Below are 17724 nucleotides of genomic sequence, written 5' to 3' on the forward strand. Positions count from 1 at the left end.
CCAAAGTGAAGAAGAACCCCTGGTGTTCTGATCAAAGCACCCTACAAAAGGGTTATACATAGAACCTTTAGAGGTGTCATATACGAAGCGAGCAATTATAACCCTTTATGGTTCTATACAGGACCTTTTTTTCTAAGTGGTTAACATTGGAAATGTCATAAACAACTGGGATAAATTATTAAAGGGTAGCCTTTATTATTAAAGGAAAAAGCCATTGAGATTTGTCACACATTCTCACCATATTCATAGAAATATCTACATCACACAGTGCTTATTCACATGCATCTCTTTTTGTGGGTGGTTGTAATTCTGGAACACCACACTATAAGAATAGTAATCTTCTTAAATAGGGAGCGCTGCAGTTAGTCATCACTGACTAAAAGGATATCAAGGTGGAGGGGGGATTTTGTCACCCCATCAAAAAGATCCCCGTACTCCCCCACGTGGTTATTTGCAAAACAACCCGAACAAACCCAACGAAACCCAATCATTTCCTACTGTTTTCCAACCCTCTCCGCCCTGGCTTGGAGAGAGAGGATGGATGAAAAAAAATGAGAAAGGGGCGACCAATTGCGAGTTCTGTGCGCCTGCGACATGCAAACAAGCAGCCCACGAGAGAGGATAACAGAAACCTAGGTCATATTCTGATACCGTAAAGTTACCAATAGACTAAAATATAAATGTAATATAAAGAATTAACATGTTTCTATATAGTATATGTGAAGCAGAGCCCTATTCGTTATGTGCGTAAAAGGCGCTCTGCAACGTAGGCTATGCCTCTTGTGGGCTTGAATCCATAAGGAGCCAATAAAAGCGAAGAGGAGGCGTGTCTTAGCTCTTCTCCGAGACCTCCCAGAGCAGGTTGTTGCGTTTTTAGCTCTAAAGCGTCCAGACCTCCGAAGTACTCGTCAGTTTTCGAAGTCGGAGCCATGGCTACAACAGCTCAGTATATTCCGCGGAATAACTCCTTGCCGTCCAACCCTCTCATGCATCCGGATTCGGACAGGATGCACCAGGGGACGACCTACAGAGAGGTGCAGAAAATGATGCACCACGAGTACTTGCAGGGGCTAGCGGCGACCAACACGGGACATCCGATGAGCCTGACGCACCACCAGTGGCTGCCCACCTCCAACACCGACTGGACCAGTGGTACCCATATCGGGCAACAGGAGCACAACAAAGCCAGCGTTCAGGCGAGTCGAGAGGACCTGAGCAGTGGCTTCCACCATAGATCTCACCTGGTGCACCAGCAGACGCAGAGTAGCCACCATGGGTCGTGGGCGCCGACCACGGCGCACCACTTGTCCCCGCTGTCGCCTGCCTCCAACGGGCACCAGTCGCTAGTTTACTCACAGCCGGGATACACGAACCTCAACGCCATGCTAAGTCCCCAGCCCGCCTCTCTGCACCACAGCATGCGGGACCCGCTCCACGACGATACAGGTAGCCATGACAACCAGATGGAGTCCCCCCAGCAGGCGTTCAGCCACCACCAGGACCACTCAGACGAGGATGCGCCCAGTTCCGACGACCTAGAGCAGTTCGCCAAGCAGTTCAAACAGCGAAGGATCAAACTGGGCTTTACACAGGCGGACGTGGGCTTGGCCTTGGGCACCCTGTACGGAAACGTCTTTTCTCAGACCACTATCTGCAGGTTCGAGGCACTGCAGCTCAGCTTCAAGAACATGTGCAAACTTAAGCCACTGCTAAACAAGTGGCTGGAGGAGACAGACTCAAACACTGGCAGCCCCACCAATTTGGACAAGATTGCTGCGCAGGGCAGGAAACGAAAGAAGAGGACCTCGATTGAAGTCGGGGTGAAAGGGGCGCTGGAAAATCATTTCTTAAAATGTCCCAAGCCCTCCGCCCATGAAATCACCAGTTTAGCCGGCTCTCTTCAATTGGAAAAAGAGGTTGTCCGTGTTTGGTTTTGCAACAGAAGACAAAAAGAGAAAAGAATGACGCCGATAGGGGTCCCTCATCCGAATATGGAGGACGTATATTCTCAAGCGGAGACCCCCCCTCTTCACCACACATTACAGAGTCCTGTGCAGTGACTGTTTTCATGAACAATCCTACAATTTCGGGGGAAACAAGAAAAAAAGGGAAAGGACTATGGAGTTTACAGTATTTCATTTTGTTTTACTGAGAGAGAACAGAGACATGGCAAAGTTGGATAGACAGATGAGTTTTGTCCCAGTAACCGGAACTTGTGTTACAACAACAAATAGGTAGAATGGAAAATGGTTGAAAAGAAAAACATACACTATTACTGAATTGATTTCGTTCACATTTTAAATGAGACAAATATCTATATTTACCAAAATTCTATGGAGGAGATGAAGTAAATTCGATGTTTCGTGGCTGTTCAAAGGGTAACGATTAAATGTTCCAAGTGGTGTCTTGAACTGATGGCGCTCACCACAGTGCGAGGTGGTTGCCTGAAAATGATCAACAAAGGAGACACACACACAATTAATATTTTGCCTTTCAGACTTAAAACCGATTAACCACTATTTCTAATTATTAGCCTATTCTTTATATGTGTTCTATTAATTGTGATGTTTGATTTGAACTTCAGTGTCACTTCTGTTCTGTATACTGTTTTATTGTTTCTCTCATTGTATTAGTGTAATGTAACTCATCAAAAACGCCTCCCTTACTCATACTGTTGACACAATGTCACCTGGCCAAAGGAGTTTGTGAAAAGATTATGGAAATTATGGCACCCGTTGATGACAAAAAACCCCACACTTAAATGTCAGATGCATTTCAAAATTGACGAATTCAACAGGACAGCTCACGTCTGGCAGCCTTCAAAAATGTATGCTTTGCAGATAGCAACAGACGCTAAAAAGGGCAATATGGATGAATATTTTATGAAACACGTGTTTTGTCGTTTTTTTTGTATTTGTTTTTATTATTATTTTCCTTTTGTATGGAGCACTTATTATTTCGTTGAAATTATCATTGCAATTTTATATTAGTTTTGTTTTCAGAATTTGTTTTGAGGTAGGCCTTTACTCACTATTTTCATGTTTACAGGTTCCTAAAATCACTCCAGGGCGCCGTCAGCAACTTGCTAACTGCCAAGCTATTCCAACCACCTTTGGAAAGAGATTGGTCAAATACGAAATGAAAGTGATATTCTCAGGTAACTTCAGTGCCCCAGGTCGAAGTGTCACGCTGTTCTCATTCTTTATATCACAATAAAAAGTAGAACTCGAGTTCTGTACCTTCTATATTGATTTGAAAGGTAGCTTATGCTACGCCCCATTCATTTATACCATTCCTATTATTGTATTATAACCACTATATACGGAGCAATTCTGAAAATTCTCTATTGAAAAGTGATGAAGAGACCGGTTTTAGATATTTTTCTGATATGGAGAAGAAAGGAAAACGGATTAATTAGCCTACTCGTGCGTTGCGTGTCATTTCTCAAGAGTCTGGTACATTCTGATGGACAGTAGCCCAATTGCGTACTGCAGACAGTGCTATTCGATACAGCGGGGAAAAAAAAAACTTTCTTCAAAAAAAGATTTGAAATAAAATGTTGCCAGGATTATTTCCAATGTGTAAATATGTCGAATATGTAAACATGTATTTGTTCTGAGATATTTTTTTGTTTGTTTTGTTTTTCGGGCAGTTTTGTACACTTACTAATTCCAAGAAGATATTTTAATATGATTTCATTTATGAATCTGACCATTTATATATATATATTTATTTCCTAAATGTGTTTGGAGCTTTTTGTTTGGCTCTGTTAATGGTTATGTTGCAGTGGAATTCAATATGTTTTGTTTACTACATTGGTTGTATGTTGATTGCTAAATGTAGACTGCAAAGTCACATTTCTCCTATTTATGTTATAGTAATATTTTATTACTTACATAAAGCGTATATACAAGAAAAGGTATTTTGTCTTCATTAAGAAACCAAACCGTTTTCCTTTGTTGCTAACCATTGTGAAACCACCAGATGAGAAGAAAAAAAAGATACAAATGTATGTGGTAAACAAAAATCCAATGCACTAAGATAGTGTGCTGTGCTTAACCACTCTGATTTAAGCAGTCAGAAAGTGTTGACCTCAACATGTGTTCAGTTTAAACCAGTATTCCGGTATGTAATTGGGATTAATTTAAATCAGAGGCTGTGTACATGTGCTGTTTTAAAGGGAATAGACACAACAGTATGTTTACCTCAGGCATTCATATCCGCATCAAGTCCACAACATCCCTGACGTTGTTCACATCTTTGTGTAATCGCAGTATTAAATTGTGCAATATTATTACGAAAATAGTGTCTTTTTTATTGACTGATGTACCAATAACAATTAATATTATTATTATTATTAGTTAATACTGTTATATGCTATTAACAACACACTGCCAGGTAAATAATAGTATGCTACATAAGCAGCAATGCATCAGACTTGCCCTTGGTGCGCACCAACATGCCAATTGTAATCTTATTTAAAAAAATAGTAGCCTACAGTATTGAGGTACATGTAAAAAAAAAAAATGTCCTAAAATAAATACACACAGTGTCTTGTATCTTAAACTTCTGCTTTGAGAACAAATAAAGTGCCTGCGAGGGATTTCTGAGTGTCTATAATCATGCTAGTAATGACCAAATTATGAGTCATTGAAATATTCATATTATTATCCAAGACCACACACCCCTCTCCAAGTGTTCAGAATAAGCGTAGGTTATAATACAAATATGTTTTTATTTTTAAACATCACGCTGGTGTTATCAAATGGGCTGTAATAGGCTATGTCGAATTAGATCAATATGCAAAGAAATGGGCTAGCTACAATTTGGATCACACAAACACGCACTGTATGTGGTGCTCTAGGCTACAGCTAACGCAGGCCTACCGACAGCCATGTAAGAATAATTATCAGTAATTATCAGGACACAATTAGTTTGCATTATGTTTTGATATTCATATTAAACAAAGAAAGATGACGCAACTTTGCTTTCTGGGAAGAAAACCAGATGTGGGTGGACATTAGGCTACGGGGAAAAAGTTAGAAGACAAGCGGTTCTGATTCAGTAAATGTAGGCCTAATATTGCAACTCATTGGCCAATTTCATTGCATCTCACCAGTTTCAATGCCGCAAATTACAAAGAAGTCAGCGGGAATTTACTTTAATAACAGTCAAACTGATCCAATATTTTAGAGTTAGCCAAAAGTTCAAGGAAACGTTTAACATCAAACTATATGAATTTAGCGCGAAGTATTGTTATGATGTTTAGACTAATATGTTCAGTTATAGCTCTAGAACTTAATCAAGATACTGTACATCTCTGGTGTCCATGTTTGACATTAGCACAATAAGAAATGTCGATTTACGTCTTCTGTGATTTACTCTACATTTACATTAAGGCTGTTTTACTTTAGCTTAATCTTACCCAGCGATATGCCTATTTTTAACCATGCATCTCATAAACAAATGCTATGGATTGAAACATTTTATTAAAGCCGTCAATAAAACCGAGAAGGATCATTTACCTGAGTTGTTTGAATAAAGCCTAACGAAAGTATGAACAATTGTTTTGAGTAGCCCATAAATTACCAATCGATATCAACTTGAGTGAAGACAAACTTTTTGTCGGATAGGAATTCTTGAAGCGATGTTTAGAGACGTTGAAAGTTGGCCTTCACATAGAAAAGCTGAGAACATAAGATTCACTCTCTCTCTGTTGGTGGGCCTGTATAATTTCCTTTTATACACGTCATCCCCTTTTGTATCCATCCCACTCTTTGATACCATATTATAATGCAAAGAGAATACGCATATTGACATTTCCACGAAATTCAGTCATCCAAATGTAGCTAATGGTCTTTAGGCGCTCCTTCTAAAGTCATAAAAGCGCTCGGATTCTATCATCCAAAAATAAATAGTATGTTGGAGATTAATAAAAAATCTGATCATTTTGACGCACACATAGGCCTATCAAACATTGCCTATTAACTTGGGTTGAAAGGAATTTACCTGATTAAAACTATTCTAATCGAAATTCCCTATAACGTAGCTTTACATACGAATACATTTAAGGTACTATAGTTCTTGAGAAGTGTCAGTTTAAACTGTTGTAAATGAGCCCAAATTAGGCTTGATGATATTGAAGCATTTTGAAGAGAACGGCGAGTCTCAAGCGCCCCCAAACGGTACAAATGTGTTCCTACAACTGTAAGAGCTCAGGCGAGTCACTGAGCAATTTGTTTAAAATATATTGGAAGAATAATACACAATATTACATCTGCATCAGTGGAGGCTGCTGAGGGGAGGATGGCTCATAATAATGGCTGGAACAGATCGAATGGAATGGCATCAAACACATAGAAAACATGTGTTTGATGTATTTAATACCGTTCCACTGATTCTGCTCCAGCCATTTCCACGATCCAGTCCTCCCCAATTAAGGTGCCACCAACCTCGTGTGATCTGCATTATATTTGGCAGGGTATATGCACTACATGACCAAAAGTCATGTGACCTGCTCGTCAAACATTTCATTCCAAACTCATGGGCATTAATATGGAGTTATGGCTTTCCACTACATGTTGGAACATTGCTGCAGAGACTTGCAACCATTCAGCCACAAGAGAATTAGTGAGGCCAGGGCACTGATGTTGGGCTATTAGGCCTGGCTCGCAGTCGGCATTCCAATTAATTCCAAAGGTGTTCGATGGGTTTGAGGTGAGGGCTTTGTGCAGGCTCGTCAAGCTCTTCCTCACCGATCTCGACAAACCATTTCTGTATGGACCTCGCTTTGTGCACGGGAGAATTGTCATGATGAAACAGGAAAGGGCCTTCCCCAAACTGTTGACACAAAGTTGGAAGCACAGAATCATCTAGAATGTCATTGTATGCTGTAGAATTAAGATTTCCCTTCACTGGAACTAAGGGGCATAGCACGAGCCATGAAAAATCGCCCCAGACCATAATTCCCCCTCCACCAAACTTTACATTTGTAACTATGCATTGTGGCAGGTAGCATTCTCCTGACATCCGCCAAACCCAGATTCATCCGTCGGTGAAGCGTGATTCATCACTCCAGAGAACGTGTTTCCACTGCTCCAGAGTCCAATGGCGGCGAGCTTTACACCACTCTAGCAGATGCTTGGCATTGCGCATGGTGATCTTAGGCTTGTGTGCAGCTGCTCAGCCATGGAAACCCATTTCATGAAGCTCCTGGCGAACAGTTCTTGTGCTGACGTTCCTTCATAGGCAGTTTGGAACTTGGTAGTATGTGTTGCAACTGAGGATAGACGATCTTTACTTGCTATGCACTTTACCACTCTGTGGTCCCGTTCTGTGAGCTTGTGTGGCCACTTCACAATTACAGCACTTACAATTGACTGTGGCAGCTCTCGCATGGGCAGAAATGTAACAAACTGACTTGATGGAAAGGTGCCATCCAATGACGGCGCCACGTTGAAAGGCCATTCTACTGCCAATATATGTCTATGGAGATGGCATGGCTGTGTGCTCAATTGTACACACCTGGCAGCAATGGGTGTGGCTGAAATATCCAATTCCACTAATTTAAGGGGTGTCCACATACTTTTGTATATATAGTGTACAAGGTACACAACAAAATTAATGATATATAATCAGCATGTGACTGATAGGTCCGAAACATCTCGTGAAGTTGTTCTGTAACAGCAGATTGTATGTACATCCCAAATGGCATCCTATTCCCTATATAGTGCACTCTTTTTGACCAGCTCTGGTGAAATGTAGTGCACTATGTAAGGAATGGGGTGCCATTTGGGACACTGTATATGCTCAAAACCCAACTAAACGACCTGTTTAAATCACATATCCACATTGGATCCACACTATACACCTGGGATTTGTGAGTTATTAGTTTCAGACCTGTACAAATAGTTTAACTGCAGAATAATGGTTATGATGTATTACTGGTCTCACAGTCTTCCCTCTGTCCTTAGAGATCTCTCCCGCCACCATCACTCATTATCTGGTGGGGAACGTAAAATGGTGCCACTTTTGGACCTAAATCATGCCATACTGATCATACTTTTGTACTGGAATATGACTTTCAAAATCCCCACAAAAACCATAAAGCACAAGCCTGAATGATGATCAAACTCCACCATCAGTCGTCATCCAATAAGCCGGCTTCAACTGATGCAAACAGAGAAAGTGCATTATGCATACAACAAACACAGTACAACCTTTGGAACATCATCATCTGTCCATGTGGCTAAAGTGCATGCTGAACATGCTGGACCTGAACTAAACGAGATGCACCATCAATAATGCCATATAGGCCCATATTGAAGTAGGTGCATGGACCCAGGAAGTGGAATTTAAACCAGCCCAGAGCTGATGCAGTAGGAAGGTCAGCAATGACATAATATGACTAATTGCCTTTCACTAGTTCCCCATTTGCTATTTAGCTCTGCTGTGTGGCATGGCACAGAATGGACATCACCAGTACTAAGGACCTATGCGTACCAAATGGCACCCTATTCCCTATCTCATGCACTACTTTTGACCACAGCCCTATGCTAATCAATACACCATATAGGGAATAGGGTGCCATTTGGGAAGAACCCTAACCTTACGTAACAACGTAAAACAAAAAAAAACTTGGTCAACGATGGTGGTGTGTCCAGTGGAAGGAAATGCAAGAGACATTTCACTCATATATGACAGTTTGTCAGATATTTTCAGATGTCGTGGCACATGGCTTCATCTTGACATTAGACTACTTTATAAAGGTGTGAAAACATCGGATAACCTTCTAGTTGAAAGTTTCATGTGCCTGGTACTTTTCGGACTGGGTGATGGGTCAAACTAGCCCACCAGGTGAGTAACATTTCATAATTTCATAACATTTCATATTGCAAAGATTTTGGACCTTTGGTTTAGTTGAATGCCATCAGGGCTAGTAGAAATTGTGGAGTAGTTATTTGTTTGGGTCATACAATAATCACCACAATTTTGGCTCATTAGTAAAGTCAGAAGATACCTATCTCTCCTAGCCTGGTCCCAGATCTGTTTGACAATGACCATAGGTTGGACTTAGAAAGACAGCACAAATATATCTAGGACCAAACCCATTTCCTCTGGTGGCTATCTGTTATCTGCTTCCCATAACATACAGTACAGACTGACTGGTGCCAAGCACCATTTCGAGAGTGGTGCTGGAGCCAGCACTGGGCGTTTGAACACAGCACACAAATGCCTGCTTGCCTGCCTGCCTGCCTGCCTGCCTGCCTGCCTGCCTGCCTGCCTGCCTGCCTGCCTGCCTGCCTGTCTGCCTGCCTGTCTGTCTGTCTGTCTGTCTGTCTGTCTGTCTGCCTGTCTGCCTGCCTAGGCTCCTTCATCAGGGAGGTATCATCAAACACAGGAGATGTGGATTAGCGATGATTAGCAGGGATTAAAGCTGGTTAATGGTGGAAAAATACATGAGGAACCAGCGGCTCAGGGGGGGATTTTGTTCGCACTAGAGGATTTGCATTGATCCGCAGCAAATGAATGAGGATTAGTCGCATCTATCTGCCAACAGATAAATAACATTAAGCGTATTATATGGCGTCGCCTGTTATTAACAACATTACAATCAAGCACAACAATGCCGGCAATTATGGAAATAATGGGCTTGAATTATGCTCTTCAGTGCGATTCTCTCCTAACTCGCTGCGGAGGAGATATAGTAGCTAAGAGGATGCTGAAGACCTATGCTCCCGAGAAGGCTAAAAACCCCAATACTAGGTTGATACTACTACAAGGCCCTCGGGTATTCATTGTATGGTATTGCTTGGTACAGTAAAGTGTTTTTCACATTACTGAGCCGAGCTGAACCGAGCCGAGCTGATTTGACCTGGTTACGCATACACTATATCTGGAAACATGCCGGAAAGGACTATGTGAAAAGAAAATATCAGAGCCAGCACAGTTCGGTTGGGGACAGCAGTACTATGGGGTGCTCAAGTGTCCATTGTACAGACTATTTGGTGCGCTAAGTTAGCTAAATTGATCATTCAGGAAGACAGTCACTTTAGATGTAAATTCGATATTATTCACTCTGAACTACAGTAACAGACAGTGGCATGTATTCATGGATGCCAAGGTAAGCCAGGCTTCCCTAAACATTTACAAAAAAAATGTATTAAAAATAAAAAATAAATGATTTATTTTATCTCTCTGTGTTTAATCATTTTCCTTCAATTCGCAAGAAGCCAAATGTATCTCACAGGAGAACGCATCCGAGCGAGCGAAACAGTTGTGCCCCTGGCCTGAGAGGATGGAAGTTCAATATATAGCTAGATGTAGAAGGCTAATGTTAATTAAGTAATGTTGCCCATGAATGGAAGCTAGGCTAGTGAGCAAGCATTTTAGCCAGGTAGCCTAGGACAATTAAAAATAAAAGTGTGTACTGTATGACAGAGTGACAGACCATTTCATCAACATGAAAGAGAGGAGGATGGCATTGGCGTTTCTCTAGGAGGAGGGTGAGTTAACATGTGTTTCTGCTTGCACGAACGCACGCACACACACAGAAATCAGGACCATGGACAGCCACATCAATTTTAGCTTAAATTGTTTTTGCTATCTTCTAGTTGTCACTGTACTAGACTAAGCAGAGGTGATTTGATGATGTTGAAATGTTGAAGTTGAAATGGTGCTGGAATAGTGGGGGCACCTCCTGTTTTCTTTGCTACTTGCGGTAACTCTCTATGGTTCTAAATCAATAGTTGTTTAGTGATCCGAAAATGTCGGAAACATTAACTTGATTGACCATGCTGTAAGTCATTTAACTGTTTGTTACATGCAATATGCTTTGCAGACTTCACTGGACAGAGGTTGCTCTCTGGTTTTGTTATAAAACAAAGGTGTGGTTGAATTTATTCTGCCACTGTCTTCTTATTGTCTCGGCCTTTATAGGCCTATATATCACGATCGCAAAGGCATATGAATTAACACGTTAAAGAGCAGACAATGAAATTATCACAACATGTAGGTTGTAATATGGCTTATTTTTTTGTCACAGTTAAGAGATTGAGTGGAAGAGTGACAAGTGGGTAAAGAGCTCCATATAACCCTATTCTCTAGCCCAGGCAGGTGAGTGTTCCATCGGGTTCCCCTCTCTCATATCCTCCAACACTTCTCTTCCCCCTTTCTCGCCATTTATGTAATAAATGCTGCACTCTCACTTTGAGATCTAAAGATGGGGGGAGGGTTTGGATGCAGAAAGATGGAATAATGCATTTTTTCATTAAAAGAAACGATTTTTCTCGCACCTCATGGTTTCTTCTCCTCTGAGCGACTTGAAAGATGGGCAACAGTGTGGCTCCACAGTGAAACCCTAGTTACCATATGAAACACTCCACAGACCCAGTGGTGAATCGGAAGAAAGAGTAAGGAAGGAAAAGTGCTGTGTTATTTATGATGTTGGGCCTGTAGCAGTGGAGGCTCCTCAGAGGAGGAAGGGGAGGACCATCCTAAATTTCAGGAAAATGTAAAACAATATTTTGTTATATAAAACTATACTAAATATTCACTTCACCAAATACCTGATTAATATACATTGTTTTGCAATTAAATTCTACAGTGGTCTCAACAGCACCCTCTGGCATAGCACAATGGTGTAGCCGGAGGACGGTTATTTTCCATCCTACTCTGGCTACATTAACTTCAATTCAAATCCTAGACACTCATGCTCCTCACCTTCCTCAGACCTACATGGTAATTATGACAACTTCCGGAGGACATCCTCCAACTAATCAAAGCTTTTGCACAATGGGCGCCCAGCAAAACTGAGCAACCAGGGGAGAAGGGCCTTGGTCAGGGAGGTAACTGAGAGGTCCTCTGTGGAGATGGGAGAACCTTCCAGAGGTCAACCATCTCTGCAGCACTCCACCAATCAGGCCTTTATAGTAGAGTGCCAGACGGAAGCCACTCCTCAAAAAAAGGCACCTGACAGCCCGCTTGGAGTTTGCCAAAAGGCACCTAAAGGACTCTCAGACCGTGAGAAACAATATTCTCTGGTCTGACGAAACCAAGATTGAACTCTTTGGCCTAAATGCCGAGAGTCACATCTGGACGAAACCTGGCACCATCCCTATGGTGAAGCATGGTGGTGGCAGCATCATGATGAGAGGGTGTTTTTAGCGGCAGGGACTGGGAGACCAGTCAGGATCGAGGGAAAGATGAACGGAGCAAAGTACAGAGAGATCCTTGAGGAAAACCTGCTCCAGAGCACTCATGACATCAGACTGTGGCGAAGGTTCACCTTCCAACAGGACAATGACCCTAAGCACACAGCCAAGACAACACAGGAGTGGCTTCGGGACAAGCCTCTGAATGTCCTTGAGTGGCCCAGCCAGAGCCTGGACTTGAACCCAATTTCATTTCTAACATTTCTGGAGAGACCTGAAAAATAGCTGTACAGCAACGCTCCCCATTTAACCTGACAAAGATTGAGAGGATCTGTGGAGAAGAATGGGAGAAACTCCCCAAATACAGGTGTTCCAAGCTTGTAGCGTCATACCCAAGAAGCTGCCAAAGAAGCCAAAGTACTGAGTAAAGGGTCTGAATACCTATGTAAATGTAATATTTCATTTTTTTATACATTTGCAAAAATGTCTAAAAACCTGTTTTTGCTTTGTCATTATGGAGTATTGTGCGTAGATTAATGAGGCAAAAAAGCATTTAATCAATTTTAGAATAAGGCTGTAATGTAACAAAACGTGGAAAACACCAAGGGTTCTGAATTACTTTCCGAATGTACTGTATATTGTTTTCTTGGTTTTAGAACTTTATTTTTGTGTCAATTTATCATATGTATTTATAGCTAGCTAGCAGTGCAGTTTTATCTGCCAGAATGGCTAGTTAACACTAACAACAATAGTAGATTTGTTTTTTAAACAAATTAGGCACATTTGGGCAGTCTTGATACAACATTTTGAACAGAAATGCAATGGTTCATTGGATCAGTAAAAAACTTTGCACATACACTGATGCCATCTAGTGGCCAAAATCTAAATTGCACCTGGGCTGAACTAATACATTATGGCCTTTCTCTTGCATTTCAAAGATGGTGGTACAAAAACATACAAAAGAACGGTTGGTTTTTATCTTCGTATTATCTTTTACCAGATCTATTGTGTTATATTCAACTACATTCCTTTCACATTTCCATGACTGTCAAAGTGTTTCCTTTCAAATGGTACCAAGAATATGCATATCCGTGCTTCAAGGCCTGAGCTACAGGCAGTTAGATTTGGGTATGTCATTTTAGCCGAAAATTGAAAAACGGGACTAATCCTTAAGAGTTGAATTGCCCACATCAGATTGAAGTTAATGGGGAAAAGCTGCATCGATCATGTGTTGGACAAAGGTCTGTTAATTCAAACTGCGCAACACAAAGAGAAGAAGAAGAAGAAGAAGAAGAAGAAGAAGAAGAAGAAGAAGAAGAAGAAGAAGAAACAGGGATGTTCTCAAGTGGCTTATCGATGCAACTGCATTTTTGGACATGTAGGACTTGTCTTTTAGGGGGCACGATGATAGGGAACGTTCTGCTGACAGACGCAACTACAAGGAGTTTGCAGAGGTAATTGCGAATTACAATGCTTTACTTGTTGAACAAATGGAATTTTCTACTGTCGTCTCTGGGATGTCGAAATCAATTCAGAATGATTTGATAGCTTCCACCGATGACCACGCCACTCACGTTACCAGTGTCAACCCTCTCCTGACATGAACTGAAGCCACGCCTCATGTGCACTTTCATCCACTAGGGTATTGAATGTTTCCTCTCCAAGCACTGTGGCCCTGTCAATTTTCCTCTCATTAATGTATGTAGAGTCAATCACATACACAAACACAATCACATTATTACTCATCAATGTGATTTAAGTCCTTGCTTGGACTAACTTACTCTTAGCTCTTTTTTCTAACTGTGTTGTGTTGTTGTTTTTTGTCTTCCCAGTCAAATCCTGTCCTGCCCTCAGTGGAAGAGTTGAGCCTCCGAACACCTCAACCACTGTCCTCCACTGAAGCCAAGCCTCAACTCGTGCCTCGTACCCTCAGTCAATCACTGCTGTGATCGCTTCCCAACACTGTGTAAGTAGCCCTCCCATTCCCCATAATATTGTACTATAAATGTTGTCATTAAATGTTTTAGGTTAAAATGATTTGTCTTTGACGATTTTTGGAACACGCTTTGCTGTCTCCATGCGGTCCATGCCTATACCATGGGTCTCCCATCCTCCTCAGTTTGTCAAGACACCAGCCTCCGCTGGCCTGTGGCTATATGGTTCCTCCTTCATGCAGACTCCCAAGGTATAGATCTATAGAGAGAGGGGTATAAATGCAGGTTTAAAAAGTTCCTCTCCCCCCCTACCTCCCATCTCTCTTTTGATCTTCTCTGGGTTTTGAAGAAGAAGAGAAGATGGTATCCTGGCTTCATGACTGTGAGGGGTCCCTTTCAAACACTGAGCTGTCTTTCAGTGTGATAAACAATTGAGAGGAGAGGTCACGGCTATTACCAACCTTCCTATGGCTTGCAGGCTATACTGTAGATACAAGAAGAGATTCACAACTAGAGGAATGTTTGAAGTATTCAAAGCCACCATTTTGACTAATTCAGCTAGATGTTTGGAGAATAGTAGTAGTACTGTCCTGTCCTACAAAGGCAAACTACAATTACTGCAAATTCGGTCAAAAATATTGGATCTGTTGTAAGGTCCAGGTGTAATATCTGATTAATGTGGTATTTAGTTTCCTGACACAAGAACAAGCCAGATAATCAGAATAAATCATGAAGTACCAAATATTGCTCTCTGTCTGGACAGAAACAGACTTTGAAATCAGATTTTTCAGTTCAGTATTTGACGTAGTTACTGCTCTTTGCATTTTCAGGGCAGTGTAGCAGTACGCCATATAGCTACAACTGTATCTGTAAGAATAAGGAATATGTGTAGGGAAAGTCCCATTGATATACACTGAGTGTACAAAACATTAAGAACAACTTCCTAAATTTGAGTTGCACCCCCCAATTTTGCACTCAGAGCCGTCTCAATTCGTCGGGGCATGGACTCTACAAGGTGTCGAAAGCGTTCCACAGGGAAGCTGGCCCATGTTGACTCCAATGCTTCCCACAGTTGTGTCAAGTTGGCTGGATTGTCTTTTCGGTGGTGGACAATTGTTTATACACACGGGACACCATACCCCATTCAAAAGCACTTAAATATTTTGTCTTGCCTGTTCAACCTCTAAATGGCTCAGATACACAATCTGTCTCAATTGCCTCAAGGCTTAAAAATCCTTCTTTAAACTGTCTCCTCCCCTTCATCTACACTGATTGAAGTGGTTTTAAGAAGTGACATCAACAAGAGATTAAAGCTTTCAGCTGGATTCACCTGGTCAGTCTATGTTATGGAAAGAGCAGGTGTTATTAATGTTTTGAACACTCAGTGTCTAGTCTTACTAAAGAGCAATAGTAGAGAATTTTTGCGTTCGTTACCCTGAATTCGCTCCCTGACCCTTTGCCCCCCTCTCTATTCCCACGTGCTGAGGAGGAGGCCATTAAGACCGATGTACAAGGTTGCAAAATTAATCGTTTGCCCATAAGGCTTTTCTCCCCTAAGTGCCGCTTGAGTCAGACATTAAAGGTTGCCCCCTTACTTCACTTTCAAAGCGTGCCTTTTTTTCCACGGCCATGAAGGAGTGACTTTAATCACAAGGTTTGCTGTGGAAAAGAAGAGAAGAAACAAAGGAATGAAAGGCGGGGCTTCTTGGAAAAGATACGGCGGCAACCAATAAGAAGGTCACCCGGGTCTTGTGCACTATTTGTGCACAATTGCTCAGGGTCGACCCCATCAAGGATGTTCATGAACATGGCAATTCAGATTTGTCAAATATATAGGCAGCCGCAACAACATGAAAAAGAACATCTTGTTGTTACACATGCTATGTGTGGGCATGCATATGTGTGCCAAAGACCCTTCAGAGGTTCTATAGGAGGAATCATTCATTATAAGCTAAATACATAGAATTTACAGACAAAATGATAATACATAAATCTGATTGAAGGGTCTGAAGGTAATAACAAAAGCTACAGAGCATCTTTAAAGTTCATAACCCGGACATTCGGTATATAATATCCCCCTAGACGAGTCTATTTACACAGCGGTGGGTCAATTTAAGTAACTTGATAAAAAAAATCTCTATCAAAATCCATCAGATTAATTTAGAGATATCTGTTTTGCATGGGCATTCATTTCAATCCTCTGCGTCCGCCTGTGGCAGTCTTCCGTGTCTGCGGTGGAAGGTGGCCGAGCTACAGCTGTGTTTGTCAGACCATGTGACATCCAGAAAATCGTTCTTCGCACAAAAACGTCTGAACCGTTTGGGCTACAAACTAATGTGACCCCACAAGTGTCACAGGACTTGTCTGAAGGTAACTGGTACCAGTTTAAAAATGAATGGAAGTATGGAGATAGTTTTGTGCATACCCCAAAAAATGGGTTAAAAATGTGTAAAAAAAAAGTGTGTATATATATATGTGTGTAAAATAAAAAATGTGTATATATATATATATATATATATATATATATATATATATATATACACTTTTTTTGAAACACATTTTTAACCCATTTTTTGGGGTATGCACAAAACTATATATAAAATACGTATATACAAGTCGGAAGATTACATACACTTAGGTTGGAGTCATTAAAACTAATTTTTCAACCACTCATGCATGACACAAGTGCATGGCACAACCACTTGTGCATGACACATGTAATTTTTCCAACAATTGTTTACAGACAGATTATTTCACTTATAATTCACTGTAACACAATACCAGTGGGTCAGAAGTTTACTCAAAAGTCCAGAAAACGATGTCATGGCTATAGAAGCTTCTGATAGGATAATTGACATAATTTGAGTCAATTGGAGGTGTATCTGTGGATGTATTTCAAGGCCTACCTTCAAACTCAGTGCCTATTTGTTTGACGTGGGGAAATCAAAAGAAATCAGACAAGAACTCAGAAGAAAATTGTAGACCTCCACAAGTCTGGTTCATCCTTAGGAGCAATTTCCAAATGCCTGAAGGTACCACATTCATCTGTACAAACAATAGTACGCAAGTATAAACAACAAGTGACCACACAGCCGTCATACCGCTCAGGAAGAAGACGCGTTCTGTCTCCTAGAGATTAGCGTACTTTGGTTCGAAAAGTGCAAATCAATCCCAGAACAACAGCAAAGGACCTTGTGAAGATGCTGAAGGAAACAGGTACAAAAATATCTATAGCCTCCGTATAACAAGTCGTATATCGACATAACCTGAAAGGCCGCTCAGCAAGGAAGAAGCCACTGCTCCAAAACCGCCATAAAAAAGCCAGACTACGGTTTGCAACTGGACATGGGGACAAAGATCATACTTTTTGGAGAAATGCCCTCTGGTCTGAGGAAACAAAAATAGAGCTGTTTGGCCATAATGACCATCATTATGTTTGGAGGAAAAAGGGGGATGCTTGCAAGCCGAAGAACACCATCCCAACAGTGAAGCACCTGGGTGGCAGCATCATGTTGTGGGGGTGCTTTGCTGCAGGAGGGACAGGTGTACTTCACAAAATAGATGGCAGCACGAGGGAGGAAAATTATGTAGATATATTGAAGCAAAATCTCAAGACATCAGTCAGGAAGTTAAAGCTT

General features: G+C 41.3%; 1 protein-coding gene across 1 annotated transcript; it reads left to right on the forward strand.

Annotated features, from left to right (window-relative positions):
* Positions 1–922: 922 nt before the first annotated feature.
* On the forward strand, positions 923–4291 carry LOC135523125 (POU domain, class 3, transcription factor 1-like). The gene has a single exon (XM_064949852.1). The coding sequence runs from the start codon at positions 930–932 to the stop codon at positions 2058–2060; it is 1131 nt and encodes a 376-aa protein (XP_064805924.1). The 5' UTR covers positions 923–929; the 3' UTR covers positions 2061–4291.
* The last annotated feature ends 13433 nt before the right edge of the window (positions 4292–17724 follow it).

The sequence above is a fragment of the Oncorhynchus masou genome, chromosome 30 (assembly GCF_036934945.1).
Source record: "Oncorhynchus masou masou isolate Uvic2021 chromosome 30, UVic_Omas_1.1, whole genome shotgun sequence".
NCBI lineage: Eukaryota > Metazoa > Chordata > Actinopteri > Salmoniformes > Salmonidae > Oncorhynchus > Oncorhynchus masou.

Excerpts from the sequence above, each read along its gene's own strand:
- LOC135523125 (XM_064949852.1), top strand. The coding sequence starts at position 930 with ATGGCTACAACAGCTCAGTATATTCCGCGGAATAACTCCTTGCCGTCC.